Source organism: Rhineura floridana, chromosome 6 (genome assembly GCF_030035675.1).
Source record: "Rhineura floridana isolate rRhiFlo1 chromosome 6, rRhiFlo1.hap2, whole genome shotgun sequence".
NCBI lineage: Eukaryota > Metazoa > Chordata > Lepidosauria > Squamata > Rhineuridae > Rhineura > Rhineura floridana.
The window spans coordinates 155,587,248-155,609,819 of record NC_084485.1 but is presented as its reverse complement, the minus strand read 5'-3'; the positions used below and the strand labels follow the sequence as shown (position 1 = coordinate 155,609,819).

Sequence of the window (22,572 nt, the reverse complement as noted above, 5' to 3'; positions counted from 1 at the left end):
TCCTAGAATGTGTTGCTGATTTCACAAGACTCTTACCCCGTGTCAGTATTAATCTGAACAACAGCCGATTGAATCAGTGGCTTAATCAGCACACATTGTAGTGTTTACTAACTTTACTGCCTCTTCATGCATGACTGAAGGTGTCAGCAGAGACCTTGATCTCGCACTGCCCCTGGTGAAAGACCCTGTCTCTATTATTCTACTACCCTTCCCTATTGTTTCTCTTTGTTTTTATTTTAGTGCTTGTACAAGCAGGACTCCGATGGTTGGATTTTTCTCTCCAACCTGAAATCCCTTGTATGTGTCAAAATCAGATCAGAATGGGTGCCGGCCAGTCTGTGCCGCCAACCAAGAGGACTCCAGCTGAATACATGTACAACCATTATGGGCCTGGCTCGTGTCAGTATTTAGACTGGTGGGAAAGTTACACCTCCACCAAACCTGAATTGAATTTTTCCCAGGAAGACACTTTTGATCTAGATCACCTAAAATATTTGCGCAGAACTGGAAGACAACTATCCACTCCAAATGGATGCATGGTACCAATGGGATCAGGAGGCGCTCAAGTGACACAAGGAGTCACTTGTTTGCTCCTATCAGGAGACCCAAAATAAATTAAAACAGCAACTGAAAGAGGTTAAGAAAAAATTGGATGAAAAGGAGAAAACTGGCAAGTCTCCTCCAAAGTATGAGTTAGGGCCAGCCCCTCCAACTTTTTATTCTCCGTTGCCACTAGAGGAAGACTTACTGAATTGGTGCTTACCGCCGACCTCACCAGCTCTGGATCCCATACTACAACCAGTTAGACCTCTGGTGCCCATCACTCCAAGCACACCCACGAACCCTGACTACGACTACCACCCTGGGACAGACTCCCACAGAACTGTCTTTTAGGCACCTGCGATAAGGGTCCTAGTATGATGGGACTCTTAATATCCTTAGCCCACTGAAAACCCAATCAGACAGTTTATAATAATTTCCCCTTGAGCCAAATGCTGGATGGCCAAGGCGGTCTGGCTGATGTACACGTACCCTGGTCCACAGACCTACACCGTATCTCCCAGACCATGCCAAAGATTAGACGACTCGAAAAAGTTTCATGATGAATTGCAACTCATAATCAATTGTTACTGACCTACTTGGGCAGATGTAACTCAACTGTTACATGGCCTCCTGCCTAGAGAAACTCTGCAGAGATTATTTGCTGAGGCAATGTGGCCCCGTGATGCCGTGCAGGCTGACCCTCAGACCTACAAGAGGGCAGTAGATAGACTTTTGAAGGCAATCACTGTAGTCTGCTCACAGAGAAGAGACTGGTCTAAAATACAATATAGCACCCAACAATATATGGAGAATCCTCGGGATTTTCATCAACATTTGAGGGAGATCTTTAAAAGGCACCATGGTATGGATAACCCAGAGCAAACTGCACCCCAAGCCATTGTTGCTGCCTTTGTCCAAGGACTGCAACCCAAACTCCACACTAGTGTTGAGAGCAGTGTCATCAGTTGACAAACTAAACCCATTAACGACTCATTTCTCCTGAATGTGCATCAGCTGTGTCAGCTGGAAAACTGCTCAGAGCATTAAAGAACCCCTCGGATTTCACAAGTCTCCAGAGATCTTCATGGGTTCCCCACCCCTGTAAGGGTACCATCACCATAAAAAAGAACTTCACCAGGCAAAGATCTGTCCATGACAACAGGTTCACTACAACCCACACACACACTAATGGAAAACTGCCTCCATGCCCTTTGGCAAATGTCCTGCAACATGGATTGCATGCTGTACTGAAAAAGCCCCATGGCTGTACTGGATGCCATAAAGTCCCACGCTGGCACAATGGAGTTGTATCACCTTGGCAGCTTCGACAGGGAAGCTACTGGACAGCAGGGTGGACAGAAGAAATAAAATCCATCATTAATATAACCAAGCTGCAGGAGAAGTATTGTGGCTGGAAAAGTATGGGTTATGTAGCCCTGCAAAGTAGTTGCTCTGCTAACATTGCAGGGGGGCTGAGAGCGAATAGTGCATGACTCAACTGAGACCCTCCTGACATCAGCCACAAGATGTCCTGCATCTTTACAGACGTGTCTCCTACTCAGGAAGCTGTTCACACAACTGCCAACTGGGTGAATGACATCCAGTCTAGTTTGGCCTCACCACCTGACTGTTCACAAGAATGGAGGACGGCACACCTCACCAGGCCATATAAATAAACTACACACTTTCTCCAAGATCTTTTAAAATTAAAATACTTTATTATTTAAATTTTGGTAATTGTATTTTGCAAATTGTATTGTCTTATTGTGTATTTTTATATTTGTGTTTTTTGTAAGCCGCCTTGAGGTCCTTTGGCCGGAAGGCGGGGTATAAATAAATAATAATAAATAATAACCCTGCAGTGTAGTCCAGTGTTATTATCCAGCTTCTTTGGAGGAGGTGTATTAGTGAAATGCAGGGGGGGGATTGTAGAAGCAATGGAGGGCGGAGGGGTATTTAACTACTTTCCCACCCACGGCAGCAAAATAGGTGTACTCTTGGGGGTGGGTTGTTGGGGCTTGTGTAAGCACTTAGATGGGTATATTTATGTCAAAGGCTCACATCCTTTTGCACAAAAAAAGAAAAGAGCACCCATTTGACCTGAGTTGATAACATTGCTATAGTTTTTATGAAGTGTAACTAACAACAAACACTGCTAGAATACTCTGCTTGCCTTTTTAACTATTAAACCTTGAACTTATCTAAGCATGGGCATCTGCACCTTAGCTGCTGTACATCTTAAATCTCTTTCAACACCATCACCACCCAGCTGAAATAACATGCCTGCTCTTGCACTGAATGTAATATTGCCAGTCCAAAGTCAACTGATGAAGGATCCATAGTAACATACCATGTTCACGAATCATCTGATACGGTTTAGGGTTAGCATTAGGGTTCTTATGCCTTTAACAACTATGTAGCAGGCCAAAATTCAATAGGTTAAGCATTTTTCAGTAGGGAAATAAAATTCTGGGAAAAGTTTCATCCGTTTACATTCTGTCTGACACAAGAACATAAGAAGAGCCTGCTGGATCAGGCCAGTGGCCCATCTAGTCCAGCATCCTGTTCTCACAGTGGCCAACCAGGTGCCTGGGGGAAGCCCGCAAGCAGGACCCGAGTGCAAGAACACTCTCCCCTCCTGAGGCTTCCGGCAACTGGTTTTCAGAAGCATGCTGCCTCTGACTAGGGTGGCAGAGCACAGCCATCATGGCTAGTAGCCATTTATAGCCCTGTCCTCCATGAATTTTATTGTATTATTGTATTTATATATTCCTGACTGTTTTATTTTATGTACACCACCCAGAGAGCCCTTGGGCTTAGGGCGGTATATAAATTAAATTAAATAAATAAATAAATAAATTTGTCTAATCTTCTTTTAAACACATCCAAGCTGGTGGCCATTACTGCGTCTTGTGGGAGCAAATTCCATAGTTTAACTACGCACTGAGTAAAGAAGTACTTCCTTTTGTCTGTCCTGAATCTTCCAACATTCAGCTTCTTTGAATGTCCACGGGTTCTAGTATTATGAAAGAGGGAGAAAAACTTTTCTCTATCCACTTTCTCAATGCCATGCATAATTTTATGCACATCTTATTACTTGTGTTTGGCCCATAATTTATTTTTCAGGTCTTCAGCCTACCTACAATAAAAGGGCACAAATTAACATATGTCGGATGCAAAGGTGTGTCCTCTTTTGCTAATGGGGTGGTGGACCCAATCCATATATAGTGTACTGGGCCCCGAAAATCCTGTTGGTACACCTGACAATAAGATTTGGTAACTGGGACACAATTCAGTGTTAGAGCACATGTGTTGCATGCAGAAGCTCCCAGGTTCAATATCTGGCATCTCCAGTTGAAAATGATCTCAGGAAGGTGATCTGGAGAGAAGGCTGCACAGGATTAGATGAATCACTGATCCAACTCAGTGTAAGACAGCTTCAAACGTGGCTTGTATTTGAGTGAACGAGCTTAGCAATGCACACCAGATTTCACGCTGGGGCAAACTACTGGTAGCTGCCAGGCTACAGTGGAAATAAAATTACAACAGGGACGACTGAGCAACAAGTTTGTATCCTGGACAAGTAAGGCTAGGTAGAATCCTCTTACACTGGCTTCATAGAGCTGAAGCAGAGGTAAAACGAAAACTTGTCAGCACGCATTTAGCTCTCAGTTGAAACAAACTGGGAACATCTATAGTGCCAAGGTCAAGTTATTAGCACAAGGCAACCACACTCAGAACTGACTAAATCCCTAGCTGAAAAGCTACTTCCAACACACCGTAATATCTGCAGGAACATCTCCTTCCACGTATAACTTCAACACAGATTTTATGCTCAGGCATTAAAGATACTTTGGTTTTAATGAGTTTAGCAAGAGAGATTTACCTATACTTTCTCTTGTTATCCGATTAGTTGGTTGTAGCAATTGTAATAGTTTTTCAATTACACTTATTTTAATTGGATAGTTTATGAAAGCTGCTTTGGGAGCCCACTGCCTGAATAGCAGGATAAAATGGCATTAGAATATATGGTAAAATCTGTAACAGTCATGGCAAGTCACTGAATGGATGGGAAAGACAGGAGTCCAGCGAGAAGGGAGAAAGAAAAACACGCATTTATTATTAACCAACAATATCATCATCCTCAGCCTCAATTTTCCCTTACACAGAGAAATAATCATTCAACATGACAGTTGTGTTTGCAACACTAAAGAATGACACAGAGTAACCTCCAGGGCATTACAATTATTTTACAAGTCCAGGACTACAAGACAAAGATCCCACATGCTCTGTTCTAATTAGTCACAGCTGAAACCCAATGCTATTTGAGGCAAGGACAAAGACATTTTCAGCACCCTTCCAGGAAAACATACCCCTGCATATTATTCTTAGTGGTGCACCAACACAAACCCCAATCCAACTCAAGTGGCAGAACATCCCATCTCCATGTAGACTTATTTCCACCTATTGCTATTATGCAACCTACCAAAGGTGCAGCACCCTGGGAACAGGACTGAGCTTACAAAGTTGAATGCTGTGAGAACAGAAGACAAGAACTGCTTTCAAACAAAATTTACCTCCTACAAGTTTGGAAGTTCAATCCACAATTTGAGTTCTAAGCTATGGTCAGTGTACACCAGTAGTCAACATGACACCTGTAAGTGCACATGAGCTTGCAGAGGCCTTCCCTGGGCCTCAGAGTATCACCCTCCCCCCAAATTAAGCTTGAAAGAAGCATTATTTATTTAGTTTGTATCCTGCCCTTCCTCGCATAGGAGCCCAGGGCAGCAGCTAATAGAAAAGTTTGCACTGTGCGCTTCATTGCAGGGTATATTCATGTGTGGTGCCCACAACCATTTCTTTCTACATGTACCCATGGGTCCAATAAGAGGCTGACAACCCCTTGAGTAAACCATGGCTTGACAGAATTCCTGAACTACACCAGTGCTTGCCAAGATACATGCACCAGGTTTCAGACAACTAAGTTTTACTCAGAGAAGACTCACTGAACTTAATGGACCTACTTAGTCATTCCATTTTGTCTGCTCCATGTATGACCAACAGATGATGCAGCCCATTATCTAATAACAGAGAAAGAATGCATTTTTCTTCAGAACTTTCATTCATATGTAGATTTAAATCAACTAATTAATTTATAAAAATGATTAGTCATCTAAGAGTAATGAAGAAATCTCACCATTGTTTGATTTTGAGAATGACCAGTCTCCTTCAAGTCTGCTAGACAAGTCATCTTTCTCTTCTGCAGTGCCATATGTTGATCGACGATTCCTTACAGAGATATTATCTTCACCCACCATGGTAACAGGCTCATGCACTATAGAGGAGAAAATTAATTCATATGAAGTACTGCACCTTTTTATGACTGTGCAGTTAAAACCAAAGAAATGATGACATTTTAAAAGGGGTAGGCCTAGAAGTAGGCATTGTGAGAGCAGGGGCACAGGATATAAATTCAGAAGAGCAAAATTACTACAGGCCAAACCAAAAGTGCCAAAGACACTTGAAGAGAGACACTGCTTACAAGTGCCTGTACGCTAATGCTAGGAGCCTGCGAACCAAGATGGGAGAACTGGAGTGCTTGGTCTTAGAGGAGAGCATTGATATAGTGAGCATAACGGAGACCTGGTGGAATGGAGAAAACCAGTGGGATACGGTTATCCCTGGATATAAACTATATCTGAAGGACAGGGAAGGACGTATTGGTGGCGGAGTCGCTCTATACGTGAAAGAAGGCATTGGATCCAGCAAGCTCGAAACCCCAAAAGAGGCAGACTCCTCAACAGAATCGTTGTGGGTGGTAATACCGTGCCCCAGGAGGGACTTAATACTGGGAACGATCTATCGTCCCCCTGATCAAAATGCTCAGGGAGACCTTGAGATGAGATATGAAATTGAGGAAGCATCCAAACTAGGAAAGGTGGTAGTAATGGGTGACTTCAACTACCGGGACATAGACTGGCCGCATATGTGTTCCAGTCATGACAAAAGAAGCAAAGTTTCTAGATATTCTAAATGACTATTCCCTAGATCAGTTGGTCATGGAACCGACCGGAGGGATGGCAACCCTGGACTTAATCCTCAGTGGGGACCGGGACCTGGTGCGAGATGTAAGTGTTGTTGAACCGATTGGGAGCAGTGACCACAGTGCTATTAAATTAAACATACATGTAACTGGCCAATTGCCAAGAAAATCCAACACGGTCACATTTGACTTCAAAAGAGGAAACTTCACAAAAATGAGGGGATTGGTAAAAAGAAAGCTGAAAAACAAAGTCCAGAGGGTCACATCACTCGAACATGCTTGGAAGTTGTTTAAAAACACTATATTAGAAGCTCAACTGGAGTGCATACCGCAGATCAGAAAAGGTACCGCCAGGGCCAAGAAGATGCCAGCATGGTTAACGAGCAAAGTCAAGGAAGCTCTTAGAGGCAAAATGTCTTCCTTCAGAAAATGGAAGTCTTGTCCGAACGAAGAAAATAAAAAAGAACACAAACTCTGGCAAAAGAAATGCAAGAAGACAATAAGGGATGCTAAAAAAGAATTTGAGGAGCACATTGCTAAGAACATAAAAACAAAAAATTCTATAAATACATTCAAAGCAGGAGACCATCTAGGGAGACAATTGGACCCTTGGATGATAAGGGAGTCAAAGGTGTACTAAAGAACGATAAGGAGATTGCAGAGAAGCTAAATGAATTCTTTGCATCTGTCTTCACAGTGGAAGATATAGGGCAGATCCCTGAACTGAACTAACATTTGCAGGAAGGGATTCTGAGGAACTGAGACAAATAGTGGTAACGAGAGAGGAAGTTCTAAGCTTAATGGACAATATAAAAACTGACAAATCACCGGGCCCGGATGGCATCCACCCGAGAGTTCTCAAAGAACTCAAAGGTGAAATTGCTGATTTGCTAACTAAAATATGTAACTTGTCCCTTGGGTCCTCCTCCGTGCCTGAGGACTGGAAAGTGGCAAATGTAACGCCAATCTTCAAAAAGGGATCCAGAGGAGATCCCGGAAATTACAGGCCAGTTAGCTTAACTTCTGTCCCTGGGAAACTGGTAGAAAGTATTATTAAAGCTAGATTAACTAAGCACATAGAAGAACAAGCCTTGCTGAAGCAGAGCCAGCATGGCTTCTGCAAGGGAAAGTCCTGTCTCAGTAACCTATTAGAATTCTTTGAGAGTGTCAACAAGCATATAGATAGAGGTGATCCAGTGGACATAGTGTACTTAGACTTTCAAAAAGTGTTTGACAAGGTACCTCACCAAAGGCTTCTGAGGAAGCTTAGCAGTCATGGAATAAGAGGAGAGGTCCTCTGGTGGATAAGGAATTGGCTAAGAAGCAGAAAGCAGAGAGTAGGAATAAACGGACAGTTCTCCCAATGGAGGGCTGTAGAAAGTGGAGTCCCTCAAGGATCGGTATTGGGACCTGTACTTTTCAACTTGTTCATTAATGACCTAGAATTAGGAGTGAGCAGTGAAGTGGCCAAGTTTGCTGACGACACTAAATTGTTCAGGGTTGTTAAAACAAAAAGGGATTGCGAAGAGCTCCAAAAAGACCTCTCCAAAGTGAGTGAATGGGCAGAAAAATGGCAAATGCAATTCAATATAAACAAGTGTAAAATTATGCATATTGGAGCAAAAAATCTGAATTTCACATATACGCTCATGGGGTCTGAACTGGCGGTGACCCACCAGGAGAGAGACCTCGGGGTTGTAGTGGACAGCACAATGAAAATGTCGACCCAGTGTGCGGCAGCTGTGAAAAAGGCAAATTCCATGCTAGCAATAATTAGGAAAGGTATTGAAAATAAAACAGCCGATATCATAATGCCGTTGTATAAATCTATGGTGCGGCCGCATTTGGAATACTGTGTACAGTTCTGGTCGCCTCATCTCAAAAAGGATATTATAGAGTTGGAAAAGGTTCAGAAGAGGGCAACCAGAATGATCAAGGGGATGGAGCGACTCCCTTACGAGGAAAGGTTGCAGCATTTGGGGCTTTTTAGTTTAGAGAAAAGGCGGGTCAGAGGAGACATGATAGAAGTGTATAAAATTATGCATGGCATTGAGAAAGTGGATAGAGAAAAGTTCTTCTCCCTCTCTCATAATACTAGAACTCATGGACATTCAAAGAAGCTGAATGTTGGAAGATTCAGGACAGACAAAAGGAAGTACTTCTTTACTCAGCGCATAGTTAAACTATGGAATTTGCTCCCACAAGATGCAGTAATGGCCACCAGCTTGGATAGCTTTAAAAGAAGATTAGACAAATTCATGGAGGACAGGGCTATCAATGGCTACTAGCCATGATGGCTGTGCTCTGCCACCCTAATCAGAGGCAGCATGCTTCTGAAAACCAGTTGCCGGAAGCCTCAGGAGGGGAGAGTGTTCTTGCACTCGGGTCCTGCTTGCGGGCTTCCCCCAGGCACCTGGTTGGCCACTGTGAGAACAGGATGCTGGACTAGATGGGCCACTGGCCTGATCCAGCAGGCTCTTCTTGTGTTCTTATGTTCTTATTCTTTATTATAGTTAAAAGCAATACAGCAAGCAACAGTCCAGGAACCGGAGTGCTCTCTTTCTCTCTCTTTTTTAAAAGCAAGTTCCTAGCCCTCATGGTTGCCAGGAAACATTTTGAAATGCACAGCTTCAGATTGATGAAAACTGTAAAACCAAAGGAAGTCCTAGAGCATAGGGCTTGTTCAAAAAAAATCACTGCCCTCACACGCTCAACTTATCTCTTTCAAAAGACTTGCTCCAGCTGATCGACCCAGAAAACAAGTTGACAGAAATGTTTTCTTACACTATTTTTGTTCCTTCAAAGCTGCCAAAGGAAATCATCCATACAGAGATTTTACCACTTTCAGTCCTTGATTTTAAGAATATATTTCAGTATAAATCACACATAGTTTTCTATGTGATCCAAATCAGAGAATGATAGTTACCAGCTTGAAACAAACCAGGAACTTAATTATATCAAGGTTTGAAGCTGATTTGGCTTGCTCCAAAGATGTTAACCAATCTCCTGGTGCGATAAAAACAGGAAACTATGGTTAACTAGAGGTTTCCTGCTTTCTTTGTTTGTACTACAAAAGGAAGAGCAAAGAGGTTGCACACAGAGCCAAAGGGTTTATTAATATCTCAGCTTATAAAGCTCATCTTACACAGAAAAGCCAAAGGCAATAATAGAGCATTCAATTTTCTATTGTTCACTTTGAGGCTATTTTACCATTAGTGCTTAAACTGGTTTTTGAATGCCTCACAGCTCTTGTTTGAAATAAAAAACATTTAACTAGAATATCACTGATTTTTTTTTAAAAAAAGATTCTTTTGCTTTCTATCCCATATTAGGAACAACAAGTCAGTGGCATTCCAGACCGCAAGCCGCTCTTTGTAACTAGCCACAAGTGAGATACAAAACTGTCATTAGCCATACGTACGTACCTGGACCTATATTTCACTCAGAGCAGAAAAACAAAACATAAATGGATAATTAAAGCAGGAGGAATCAATCACAGATCTCCTGGCGTCTGGAATTTAGCATCACTTCTGGAAATGCACCATATTGTTGGCTGACTAGGTCAGGATAGATTGATTCAAATCAAGATCATTTTAATTGTAATAATTATAAATACATAACATTTACATAGCATTTTTAGAATGTTCAAAGTATTTCACATACATTACCTTGTTTCTGTTCTAAAACCTGTAAAGTAGGTCAGTATTATTATCTCCCATCTTGTGGATAAGAAGCTGAGGTCAAGAGATGATGGCTTGTCTAAGATCACAAAGTAACCTCATTGTAGAGGCAAGATCTATGCAAAGGATATCCTGACCCGTATAGTACAGTTTCTTGCACTATATATATCACTTCAGTTATAAATTATTAATTCATTATTTAAATCATGTTTCCCATTGTAATTCAGATGTTTCCTACACCGGGGAAAGCTTTAAATGCATCTGGCTTACATTCAAAATTCATTAAACCAGGTTATTGTTAAACAAAGAAATTTAACTATAATTTTATTTCTCAAGAGCCATATGATCCCAATTTTTAAGCATTTTTGATCCACTTTGGGCTAAGATCGAGAGGTATCTCCAATTTGTATGTAGATGCTTGACCATTTGGCTTTGTTAACGGTCCTTAGTCTTCTCTTAGCTTCACATCCATAGCGGTGATCCCCAGTAGATCAAGCATCACTGTATAAAATATTCCTTGGGGTTATTTTGACCATAAGAACCAATGCTTATAAGTGTTGACATCTCATAGTCATTGAACTGCAACAAGATTTTTGCAGCCAAATTGGAGACCAAAACCTGCTGCCATCAGCATAAGAGACTTTAAAGAAACTAGGAAGTCTGTACACTGGAGGAACAAGAGAAGGAAAAGTGTAGCAAAGTGCATTGACAGTCACAGGGTGCCATGTGATCAAACCACTAAAGGAAGTGAGAATGTTTAATTTAGAAACATGAAACTGGAGCAGTTTTCATATGACAAAAATACAGGCATAAAAAAGCAAAACTGCTTACCATCACCTCAGAAGCAGAGATGATGTTAAGGGGGGAGCATGGGTCCCTAATTCTACCACCTCCAGCACTGACAATCACAGAAACGATTAAAACTACAGAAAAGCAAACTTAAACTAGATCTCAGGGAAACAGTCCTTAAGAACACAGACAAGAGCAAGTTACCCTGCAATTTGCAGAATCAACTACTGCATAAATTCTCCTGAAGAAATGAAGTGTTTTGACAGATGTTTGAAAACCCTCTTCAGCGGTTCAGCCCCTACTCATGAGCTACCCTAGTTTACCAAGTGCATGGGAAATCCCTACTTCAACCAGGATCTGTTGTACCCTCAGACATCTCTTTGTCACTGCCACTCCCGCCCATTTACTCAGAATTCCATTTGCAACACAACAGTATAATAAAGCATTCCTTATCACCTATGCCTTCCCTGATCCTCTCCTCTCTAATGGAAAGTGTAGCTGTGTTAGATCTGTTGCAGTAGAAAACAACCAAGAGCCTTGTGGCACTCTAAAGCGTAACTGACTGACTGCTTGAGCAGTCTTGGAACAGACTCCACTTCAGCAGATGCATGAAGTGTTATCCTCAGCTTGTAAGCACAGAGAAAAAATATGATAAGCAGTCTGCTAAAATGGCAACAAAATACAAAAACTATAGTCTGTGACAACTGAATTGAAGATTTAATTAAATAATCACAGGCTGTACTTTATACATTTCACTGTTATTTGACCCCACCGCTTATCTTCACACATCTGATAAAGTGGACTATAGTCCCCTAAAGTCTCTCCCACAATGAGTATGTTATTCTTTAAGGTGCCACCCAGCTGTTGTTTTTCCTCTATTAAAAGTTGCCTTAGGCCACATTCACACCATACATTTATTCCACTTAAATGGTCATGGCTCCCCAAAGAATCCTGGGAAATGTAGTTTGTGAAGGGTGCTGAGAGTTATTAGGAGACCCTTATTCCCCTCAGAGAGTTACAATGCCTGGAGGTCCCAGGAAAAAGGGACTGATCATTAAACCACTCAGGAAACTGTAGCTCTGTGAGGAAAATAGGAGTTTCCAAACAACCTTCAGCACTTCACAAACTACACTTCCCAGGATTCTTTGGGGGAAGCCATGATGATTTAAAGTGGAATAATAGTGGAATAAATGTATGGTGTGAATGTGGCCTTATTAGGTTCTCCCCGGCCTCTGTCATCTTTCCCACCCTGAATATTAAAACACAATTATTAAATTTAATAATATTAATATTCCAATTGTAAGCTCCTGGGGTCATGGCACTTTTTAAAACAACAACAAGAAGCTCTTCTTCTGTAAATAATTCTTAAACATGAAAACGAAGCCCCTAGCCCCGGTTTCTCTATCGCCCGGCCTTTCCTATCTTCAACGCCTCTCTCCTAGCAGCTCAACGTCCTCCATTCGGGCTCCTAGTTGAAGAGAGCTAGACCACATGGTCCTCTGGCTCGCTATCCGGCAGCTCACGTAAAACGAAGGGAGCGGGAAGCAGAGAAAACCTTTATGACGCTCGGGGAAGCCTGAGAATTTGTCCGCCGCGAGACCCCTATATGCTCCCATCCTCGTCTACACACTTATTTGGGTAACAGATCGCACTGAATTCAATGTGGATTCCTCGTGAGAAAACACACACAGCACAGGATCGGGCTGCAATCTTGATGCGAGGTCCTTCCCAGCTCTTCTGGGTTTTCAGTGGTGCGGGGGGGCTCAGCCTTTACGCACAAGAGACGGAGACGGAGGAGGGGGCGGCGAACTGGCTTCCTTCCTTCGCTTCCTTCCTCCCTCCTCGCACACTGTCGTAGCCTTTTCAAAGGGAGGGGGGAAGATTCAAAAAATACTACCTGCTCCACCTCTCCCGGCCATTCAGGTTGCCCCGCTGCAACCTCTCTTTCCACTCTGCCTTGCCTCCGGTTCCAGCTTTTCCTGCCACGATAGAAAACGGAACGAGCCGCTATAAGGCTTCCCTCCGCCTCTGCCTTCGTCACAGGGGGGGATGAAGAGGAGTTTTTTAAAAAAAAAAGCAAACGTCACTGCCCATTGGCTAAGAGCTCCAGAAGCTGCCGGCGGCAGCTAATCCAGGTTGGGCGCAGGCGCGAATTATGTCCTCCCGGTGAATCAGTGCACTAGTGTACACACGCCGTTGAATGAGGTGCCGGGGTGGTGGACTGCGTCACTTCCAACGGCAGGTCGAGGGTTCACCCTTCCCGCAAGCTGTTTTTTTTTTAAAAAAAGCCCTGGCGATAGAAAATTAGTGCACCAGGGAGCAAAGTTTCAGCTCAGATGATCCTTTCTCTACCTTAGTAGATCTCTCTCTCACACACACACAGACACACACGGGGAGGGGGGAGGCCTTAGGAGGAAGAGCTACCGGGCTGCCATTGTTGCTCTCTCACATCTGCTGCCTGTGCGTTTGCCTTACTTTTCCTGCCTCAGAACTCCTACTTAACTCCTTACATAATACTTAAAAGTGCTCGATGAAAGGGGCCTTATTTCAGAGATGTAAAAAGAGTAACAGGTTCTGATGTGTGAGAGACAGAGTTGCCAGCTTTGCAAGATGCTGTGCTCAACAGCCGAGGAGCAACATTGATGTTGCTGCAGCTGATGGAGCTCAAGGCAGGGCAGGGCAATGTCAAGACAAGAACATAAGAAGAGTCTGCTGGATCAGGCCAGTGGCCCATCTAGTCTAGCATCCTGTTCTCACAGTGGCCAACCAGGTGCCTAGGGGAAGCCCGCAAGCCGGACCTGAGTGCAAGAACACTCTCCCCTCCTGAGGCTTCCGGCAACTGGTTTTCAGAAGCATGCTGCCTCTGACTAGGGTGGCAGAGCACAGCTAGCCCTGCCCTCCATGAATTTGTCTAATCTTTTAAAGCCATCTTGTGAAAGCAAATTCCATAGTTTAGCTATGTGCTGAGTAAAGAAGTACTTACTTTTGTCTGTCCTGAATCTTCCAACATTCAGCTTCTTTGAATGTCCACGAGTTCTAGTATTATGAAAGAGGGAGAAAAACTTTTCTCTATCCACTTTCTCAATGCCATGCATAATTTTATACACTTCTATCATGTTTCCTCTGACCCGCCTTTTCTCTAAACTAAAAAGCCCCAAATGCTGCAACCTTTCCTCATAAGGGAGTCGCTCCATCCCCTTGATCATTCTGGTTTCTCTCTTCTGAACCTTTTCCAACTCTATAATATCCTTTTTGAGATGAGGCGACCAGAACTGTACACAGTATTCCAAATGCGGCCGCACCATACAGTTATACAATGGCATTATGATGTCGGCTGTTTTATTTTCAATACCTTTCCTAATTATCCCTAGCATGGAATTTGCCTTTTCCACAGCTGCCGCACACTGGGTCAACATTTTCATCGTGCTGTCCACTACAACCCCGAGGTCTCTCTCCTGGTCGGTCACTGCCAGTTCAGACCCCATGAGTGTATGTGTGAAATGAAGATTTTCTGCTCCAATATGCATAATTTTACACTTGTTTATATTGAATTGCATTTGCCATTTTTCCGCCCATTCACTCAGTTTGGAGAGGTCTTTTTGGAGCTCTTCGCAATCCCTTTTTGTTTTAACAACCCTGAACAATTTAGTGTCGTCAGCAAACTTGGCCACTTCACTGCTTACTCCTAATTCTAGGTCATTAATGAACAAGTTGAAAAGTACAGATCCCAATACCGATCCTTGAGGGACTCCACTTTCTACAGCCCTCCATTGGGAGAACTGTCCATTTATTCCTACTCTTTGCTTTCTGTTTCTTAACCAATTCCTTATCCACAAGAGGACCTCTCCTCTTATTCCATGATTGCTAAGCTTCCTCAGAAGTCTTTGGTGAGGTACCTTGTCAAACGCTTTTTGAAAGTCTAAGTACACTATGTCCACTGGATCACCTCTATCTATATGCTTGACACTCTCAAAGAATTCTAATAGGTTACTGAGACAGGACTTTCCCTTGCAGAAGCCATGCTGGCTCTGCTTCAGCAAAACTTGTTCTTCTATCTGCTTAGTTAATCTAGCTTTAATAATACTTTCTACCAGTTTTCCAGGGACAGAAGTTAAGCTAACTGGCCTGTAATTTCCGGGATCCCCCCTGGATCCTTTTTTGAATATTGGCGTTACATTTGCCACTTTCCAGTCCTCGGGCACGGAGGAGGGCCCGAGGGACCAGTTACATATATTAGTTAGCAAATCAGCAATTTCACATTTGAGTTCTTGGGTGGATGCCATCCGGGCCTGGTGATTTGTCAGTTTTTATATTGTCTATTAAGCCTAGAACTTTCTTTCTCGTTACCACTATTTGTCTCAGTTCCTCAGAATCCCTCCCTGCAAATGTTAGTTCAGGTTCAGGGATCTGCCCTATATCTTCCACTGTGAAGACAGATGCAAAGAATTCATTTAGCTTCTCTGCAATCTCCTTATCGTTCTTTAGTACACCTTTGACTCCCTTATCATCCAAGGGTCCAATCGTCTTCCTAGATGGTCTCCTGCTTTGAATGTATTTATAGAATTTTTTGTTGTTCGTTTTTATGTTCTTAGCAATGTGCTCCTCAAATTCTTTTTTAGCATCCCTTATTGTCTTCTTGCATTTCTTTTGCCAGAGTTTGTTTTCTTTTTTATTTTCTTCATTCGGACAAGACTTCCATTTTCTGAAGGAAGATTTTTTGCGTCTAAGAGCTTCCTTGACTTTGCTCGTTAACCATGCTGGCATCTTCTTGGCCCTGGCAGTACCTTTTCTGATCTGCGGTATGCACTCCAGTTGAGCTTCTAATATAGTGTTTTTAAACAACTTCCAAGCATTTTCGAGTGATGTGACCCTCTGGACTTTGTTTTTCAGCTTTCTTTTTACCACTCCCCTCATTTTTGTGAAGTTTCCCCTCTTGAAGTCAAAAGTGACCGTGTTGGATTTTCTTGGCAATTGGCCATTTACATGTATGTTTAATTTAATAGCACTATGGTCACTGCTCCCAATCGGTTCAACAACACTTAAATCTCGCACCAGGTCCCGGTCCCCACTGAGGATTAAGTCCAGGGTTGCCGTCCCTCTGGTTGGTTCCATGACCAACTGGTCTAGGGCATAGTCATTTATATTATCTAGAAATTTTGCTTCTTTGTCGTGACTGGAACACATATGCGGCCAGTCTATGTCCGGGTAGTTGAAGTCACCCATTACTATCACATTTCCTAGTTTGGATGCTTCCTCAATTTCATATCTCGTCTCAAGGTCTCCCTGAGCATTTTGATCAGGGGGGACGATAGATCATTCCCAGTATTAAATCCCTCCTGGGGCATGGTATCACCACCCACAACGATTCTGTGGAAGAGTCCACCTCTTTTGGGGTTTCGAGCTTGCTGGATTCAATGCCTTCTTTCACGTATAGAGCGACTCCGCCACCAATACGTCCTTCCCTGTCCTTCCGATATAGTTTATATCCAGGGATAACCGTATCCCACTGGTTTTCTCCATTCCACCAGGTCTCCGTTATGCTCACTCTATCGATGCTCTCCTCTAAGACCAAGCACTCCAGTTCTCCCATCTTGGTTCGGAGGCTCCTAGCATTTGCGTACAGACACTTGTAAGCAGTGTCTCTCTTCAAGTGTCTTTGGCACTTTTGGTTTGGCCTGTAGTAATTTTGCCCTTCTGAATTTATGTCCTGTGCCCCTGCTCTCACAATGCCTACTTCTAGGCCTACCACTTTTAAAATTTCATCATTTCTTTGGTATTTATCCCAGGGGGGAGGTTTATTCCGAACCGTACCTTCCTCAGCTCCTGTCGGGTTTCCCCCCTCAGTCAGTTTAAAAGCTGCTCTGCCACATTTTTAATTTTAAGTGCCAGCAGTCTGGTTCCATTCTGGTTCAAGTGGAGCCCGTCCCTTTTGTACAGGCCCGGCTTGTCCCAAAATGTTCCCCAGTGCCTAACAAATCCAAACCCCTCCTCCCGACACCATCGTCTCATCCACGCATTGAGACTACAAAGCTGTGCCTGTCTGGCTGGTCCTGCACGTGGAACTGGTAGCATTTCAGAGAAAGCCACCTTGGAGGTCCTGGCTTTCAGCATCCTACCTAGCAACCTAAATTTTGCTTCCAGGACCTCACAGCTGCATTTCCCCATGTCATTGGTGCCAACGTGCACCATGACCACTGACTCCTCCCCAGCACTGTCTACCAAACTATATAAGCGACGGGCAATATCCGCAACCTTCGCACCAGGCAGTCAAATCACCTTGCAGTCTGCACACCCATCACACACCCCACTGTCTATGTTCCTAATTATCAAATTGCCCACTACAAGGATCCCTCCACCCTCCGGAGATATATCCTTGGCACGAGAGGATAGCTGCTCATCCCCCAAGGAATGGGTCCCTTCTAAGGGATCGTTTCCCTCTTCCTCGGCTAGATGCTCTCCTTCCCCGAGACCATCGTTCTCCATGATAGCAGGAGAGCTATCATCCTTGGAGTGGGACACAGCTATAATGTCCCTGAAGGCATTCTCTCAGCTTTTCCAGGTCAGTCACTTTGGCCTCAAGGAAATGAAGTCATTCCCAGAGAGCCAGGAGCTCATTGCACCGAGAGCACACCCACGACTTCTGTCCAACAGGCAGATAAGTCGTACATGCTGCAGGCAGTGCAAAACACTGGAAAGCCCCCACACCCCTGCTGGCTTCTTACCTGCATAGTTTTGTTTAAGGTTTATTACATCAATGGGTTGGAGACTGCGGTTTAGTTGAGGTCAGGGAACAGACGGGCAGCGTGGGGGGCCCTAGCCTCCTCGCACTGCTGCCAAACTCGCTCTGCTGTTTAACTCACCTTGATGCTTTGTCAGCTGGGGCCTTGACGCTTCATCAGCTGGGGGCTCCCTCGTTAGAGTGCTCTGAATTTATATGTGTGGCTGGTCCCTCCCAGCTACTGCTGCCAGCCAATAATGTGTTAATTGAGGCTGATGGCTCAACTATCAGCTGGGGCTTAACTCTTTAGGATTATCTCAGGCTTCCTTCCTTTGAAGGCAGGCTTCCTTCCTTAGCGAGAGGGGGCTGTTTAAGGACTTTGACTAGTGGTACTAAGAAAGGTTAACTATCTTTTTACTCTATTTTTATTTTATTTGCTGACAAGAACCACTTTTATCAGTGCAAGTTCCCCTGTGGTTTTAAGTGGTGCCTTGCACTCTGGCCTGGGCAAACTAGACTAGCTTTTGGCTGCTTTTAATCTAAGCAGGGGGCTGAGACTTCCAGGCAAGTCTTTTTTGTTTTTTGTTTTCCCACCTAGAACAGCCTGACCTTTTTTTAACCTAGGGAAACAGAGCTTGTGGTTGTGTTTAAGGAAGGCTAAAGCTGCCCTTTTTAGCAAGGACTGAGCTGACTCTCTCCCTGTATGTATTTGTGGAGTTTCCTTTTCCCCCTTCTCTCTGACTGGAATTTAGCCTTGTTTACAGTGTCCCCTGAAGCTTTCCTGCAAGGGTGGTGTTGAAAACTAGCTTTCTGTAGGCTTCCTACCCCTAGGATCTATCTCCTAAGGTATAGGTTCTTTCAGGATTTAGCTCCTAGCTCACGGTGACCCTAGGGTGCCCTTTTTACTTTTAACTCTGATTTAATTCAATTAAATAAGATCAGGGCTGTGCAGGCATACTGGTGAGGCTGAGCACCAGATTGGTTCTTCAGTTGCACCACTGCCCTGACCCATCTCCATCCAGGTAAGTGCTGTGGTGCCAGTGTCAGGAAGGTGGCTCCTCTGCAGCTCTGGCTCACCATTCAAGCTGCTACTGGAGTCTTTCAACAGCTGCTTTCTCCATCTCTCCAACTCAGTGCCAAGAAGTTGGTTGAATAAACAGGGTGAGGCAGCTACAAAGGAGAAGGTACTACGCTGAAGTTGGTTCCTAGTTCCCAGTTCCTTATTTGCTTGAAAGTTCAAACACTAAAAAAGAAGAAAAGTTGACAGCTACAGAAACTTCAAGCCAAACTTAATATGTCTCTGAACCCCACAATATATGTTGAGGTACCCTGTATGATATATCAATGTGATTGGGGGACTCTCCCCATCACCAATAACAATACATCTATGCAATCAAAATCACCAGGCTTCTGATATTATCATAAATATATAATGATGTCATAAAATCATAAAAAATAAGTAGCTGGAGGTGCCCACCCCAAAGTCTGCTCTGGGCCAGGACAAATCATACATCCCAGGAAAGGGGAGGGTGTCCTCTATGAGTTGCCATTGTGACCAACCTGGCCCAGAGCTTCTGCTGGGAGCAGGGCACAGTGGAGGGCATCTACACAAAACCAAAGCAAACAAAAACATACAGGAAAAAATAAGTAACTGGGGGTGCCCACCCCAAACTCTGCTCTGGGCCAGGACAAATCATATACCCCAGGAAAGGGGAGGATGTCCTCTACAAGATCCCACTGCATCCCGCCTGGTCCAGAGCTTCTGCTGGGCACAGGGCATGGAGGACGGCATCTATGCAAAACCAAAGCAGAGAAAAACATACAGAAAAAAATAAGTAACTGGGGTGCCCACCCCAAATCTGCTCTGGGCCAGGACAAATCATATACCCCAGGAAAGGGGAGGGTGTCCCCTACGAGATGCCACTGCGTCCCATCTGGTCCAGAGCTTCTGCTGGGCAATGGGCACGGATGAGGGCATCTGTGCAAAACCAAAGCAGACAAAAACATACAGGAAAAAATAAGGAACTGGGGTGCCCACCCCAAAATCTGCTCTGGGCCAGGACAAATCATACACCCCAGGAAAGGGGAGGGTGTCCTCTACAAGATATCTATGCGTCCTGCCTGACCCAGAGCTTCTGCTAGGCTCAGAGCGCAGATGAGGGCATCTACGCAAAACCAAAATGGACGAGAACTCACAGGAAAAGATAAGTAACTGGGGGTGCCCACCCCAAAATCTGCTCTGGGCCAGGACAAATAATATACCCCAGGAAAAAAGGCAGTGTACTCTATGAGATGCATGTCTTTCCTAGCTAAAATAATGAAGAGTAAATAGGGGAAAAGATGTAATTTGGATTGACCACTCCAAAATCTTCTCTGAGCTATGAAAAATCATTCACTTGAGCAAAGTGAATAGTGTCCTCTGTGAGATGCCACTGCATGCTGCCCGGCATGGTTTGTGGTCATATGGAACAGATATGGCCATCTATGCACAACAACAATAATCAAGCTGTTGGAATAGGCAAACTTGCATGTTCACTTTAAGGGATATTTGTGGAAATATCCCATGTACCTGTTTACCATGATGTAACTTCCTAATGGGTGGGATTAGTTACCTGGCTTCCTCCTCCTTTGTCCTGGAGATTTCTTGAATAATCTGCATTGCTGATCTTTTTACCTCCCTCTGGGGGAGGCCACATGGCAGATGCTCTCCTCTCAGAGCATCACTACTAAAGACTAAGGGCTCATCCAAACGGAGCGGGATAATCCATGTTTTTATATCCGCTTTGTCATCTGACAGTCCCCACTCACCTGTCTGTTCGCTCTTTTCCGATGTAAAAAACCACTTTTTTTCACACCCGCAGCGGGAGGACCCCCACATTCTTTTCGCTTTTTCCCAGCTCTGCCTCCGACACAACCCACTACCAGCCAATTGATGCGCAAAATCTGACGTGTGCTCCTCCGCCCATTCACCCACAATCAGCAACACGCATGCGCTTGAAAGTAAGAGCGCGAAAGTTTGAATTTCCTGTGTCAGTAATGGAGTTCCTTGCCGCTCGCCACTCTTGTATTTTCGATATTACGCAAAAATGAATGTATGTGTTTTTGCTGAGCTTTTCTACAGTGCAGTGCTCGGCTGCGGCTCCCAGCTCCTCCCCAGGAATGCTGGCCCTGAGGGAAGCAAGCAGCACCCCCCCGCGGGAGGCCGCTGTTGGCTCGGGCAGGGAATGCGGGCAAAGAGCCCTGCGAGCTGCTGTGCAAAGCCTGAGAGATCCAGGCAATTCTGTGAGGTATTGGGGGGAGGTTAGAGAGAGAATGTGGCAAGGCATCGTCATGTCAACTTTGCGTTGGGTTAATGTGCTGATTTTTAAAAGGGATTTTTTTTAAACAAAAAAAAATCTCCCCTCTGAAATTGACAAGAGGGCAGGGAACAGGTAGTCAGTTTCACGCAAGGGTGGCTCAAAGCATCCCTGCAGATGATGAGGGTGCCCTAGTTACACAACTTGCTCCCCCCGCCCATAAATCCATATTAAAATTGCAGAAAAGAGCCCCGCGCGCTGCCGTGCAAAGCTGCGCTGAAGTGGCCAGCACAGGCTTTGCAGCCTTCCCACTGATAAAAGAAACGTGCAAACCACTTATATGCCAATAATACCTGTATTTCTGTTAGTTTGTATTTGCGATATTTCGCAAAATCGACTGTATGGGTTTCCACCTTTATGCATATTAACGTTTCTGGAGATACACATGGCTTGCAATTCCACTTATTTTTCCAGAAACACAGCGTGATGCTCTAGCAAACCACTTACAGGAATACCCCGCTATACGGACCTTCACTTAACGTACACAAATCAGCTGGGAGGCATGATCGCGATCAGCTGAGAGGCGCGGCAGCGCAACAGCAGAGGCTTTAATGCGGGGCTTTGAGGGTCCACATGAAGGAGAGGTAAAAAAAGTTTTAAAAGGTAGTGCTTCACTTTAAGGACATTTTCGGTTTACATACTCGCTCTGGTCCCATTGAGTGCGTTAATGCGAGGTATTCCTGTGCCAATATTTCCTGTATCTGCACAGTAGAAGTTGCAGAGCCCCCCCAACACTGGACCATTGCTCTGATTGGTTCCCTTTTCCTGGTCTTTCCCCGGACATTCGTGCACATGCGCAAAAGTGGAAATACGTGATTGGCTGGGAATGAGGGAAGGAAACGCCCAAGAACCACCCACAGCTGTAAAGTCCGCGGTATTGCATCCGAGCGGCTGAAAGCACAACGGATGATTCCCGATTTAAAAAAGCAAATTGCATTTTTTGCGGTTATGCCAAAGAGGATTTAACAGCGTGAAAATGCGCAAAAGCGCGCGAGGTCATCTGGACGACTGAAAAATAATGAGAACACAAAGCGATCATGTCACACATTATACAGTCGATGAGCCCCAAGATGGACTAAGACTTCTACTTTTTCTTTCATTTAAGCTAGAGCCCATGTTTCTGAACATATGAAAGGTCGTGAGTAAATATTATTTAACTTTTACCTAAGAAGATTGTGTCTGTTGTTATTTGTGCCTAGGGAAAGGTGTGGACTGGTTTTATCTCACTCTGCTGCTTGCATTTTTATATCTCTGCTAAGAAATAGGACCATGAAACTTAGTTCCTATTTCATTTTATATTTTTAAAATACCAAACACAAGCTATGTAGAAAATACATAAGGAACTGTGGGTTTCCAGCACCAAACATGCTCTGGGCAGTGCAGGTCATACACCCATGCATTCTGGAGAGGGTTCCCACCCAGTTCAGAACTTCTTGTGTCTGT

At 44.1% G+C, this 22,572-nt stretch overlaps 1 protein-coding gene across 2 annotated transcripts in view; it reads right to left on the bottom strand.

Annotated features, from left to right (window-relative positions):
• The window catches only part of SOAT1 (sterol O-acyltransferase 1), a 62,911-nt gene extending 49,703 nt beyond the window's left edge, over positions 1-13,208 (bottom strand). Inside the window, exons 1-2 of one of the 2 annotated variants that reach the window (XM_061634226.1) lie at positions 12,953-13,208; positions 5,741-5,878 (exon numbers count right to left, since the gene is read on the bottom strand). In XM_061634226.1, the coding sequence (XP_061490210.1) occupies positions 5,741-5,878; positions 12,953-12,974 (160 nt within the window). In that variant the 5' untranslated portion in view covers positions 12,975-13,208. The remainder of the gene's footprint in view (positions 1-5,740; positions 5,879-12,952) is intronic. The other variant, XM_061634225.1, reaches the window with a different exon arrangement.
• Positions 13,209-22,572: the final 9,364 nt, after the last annotated feature.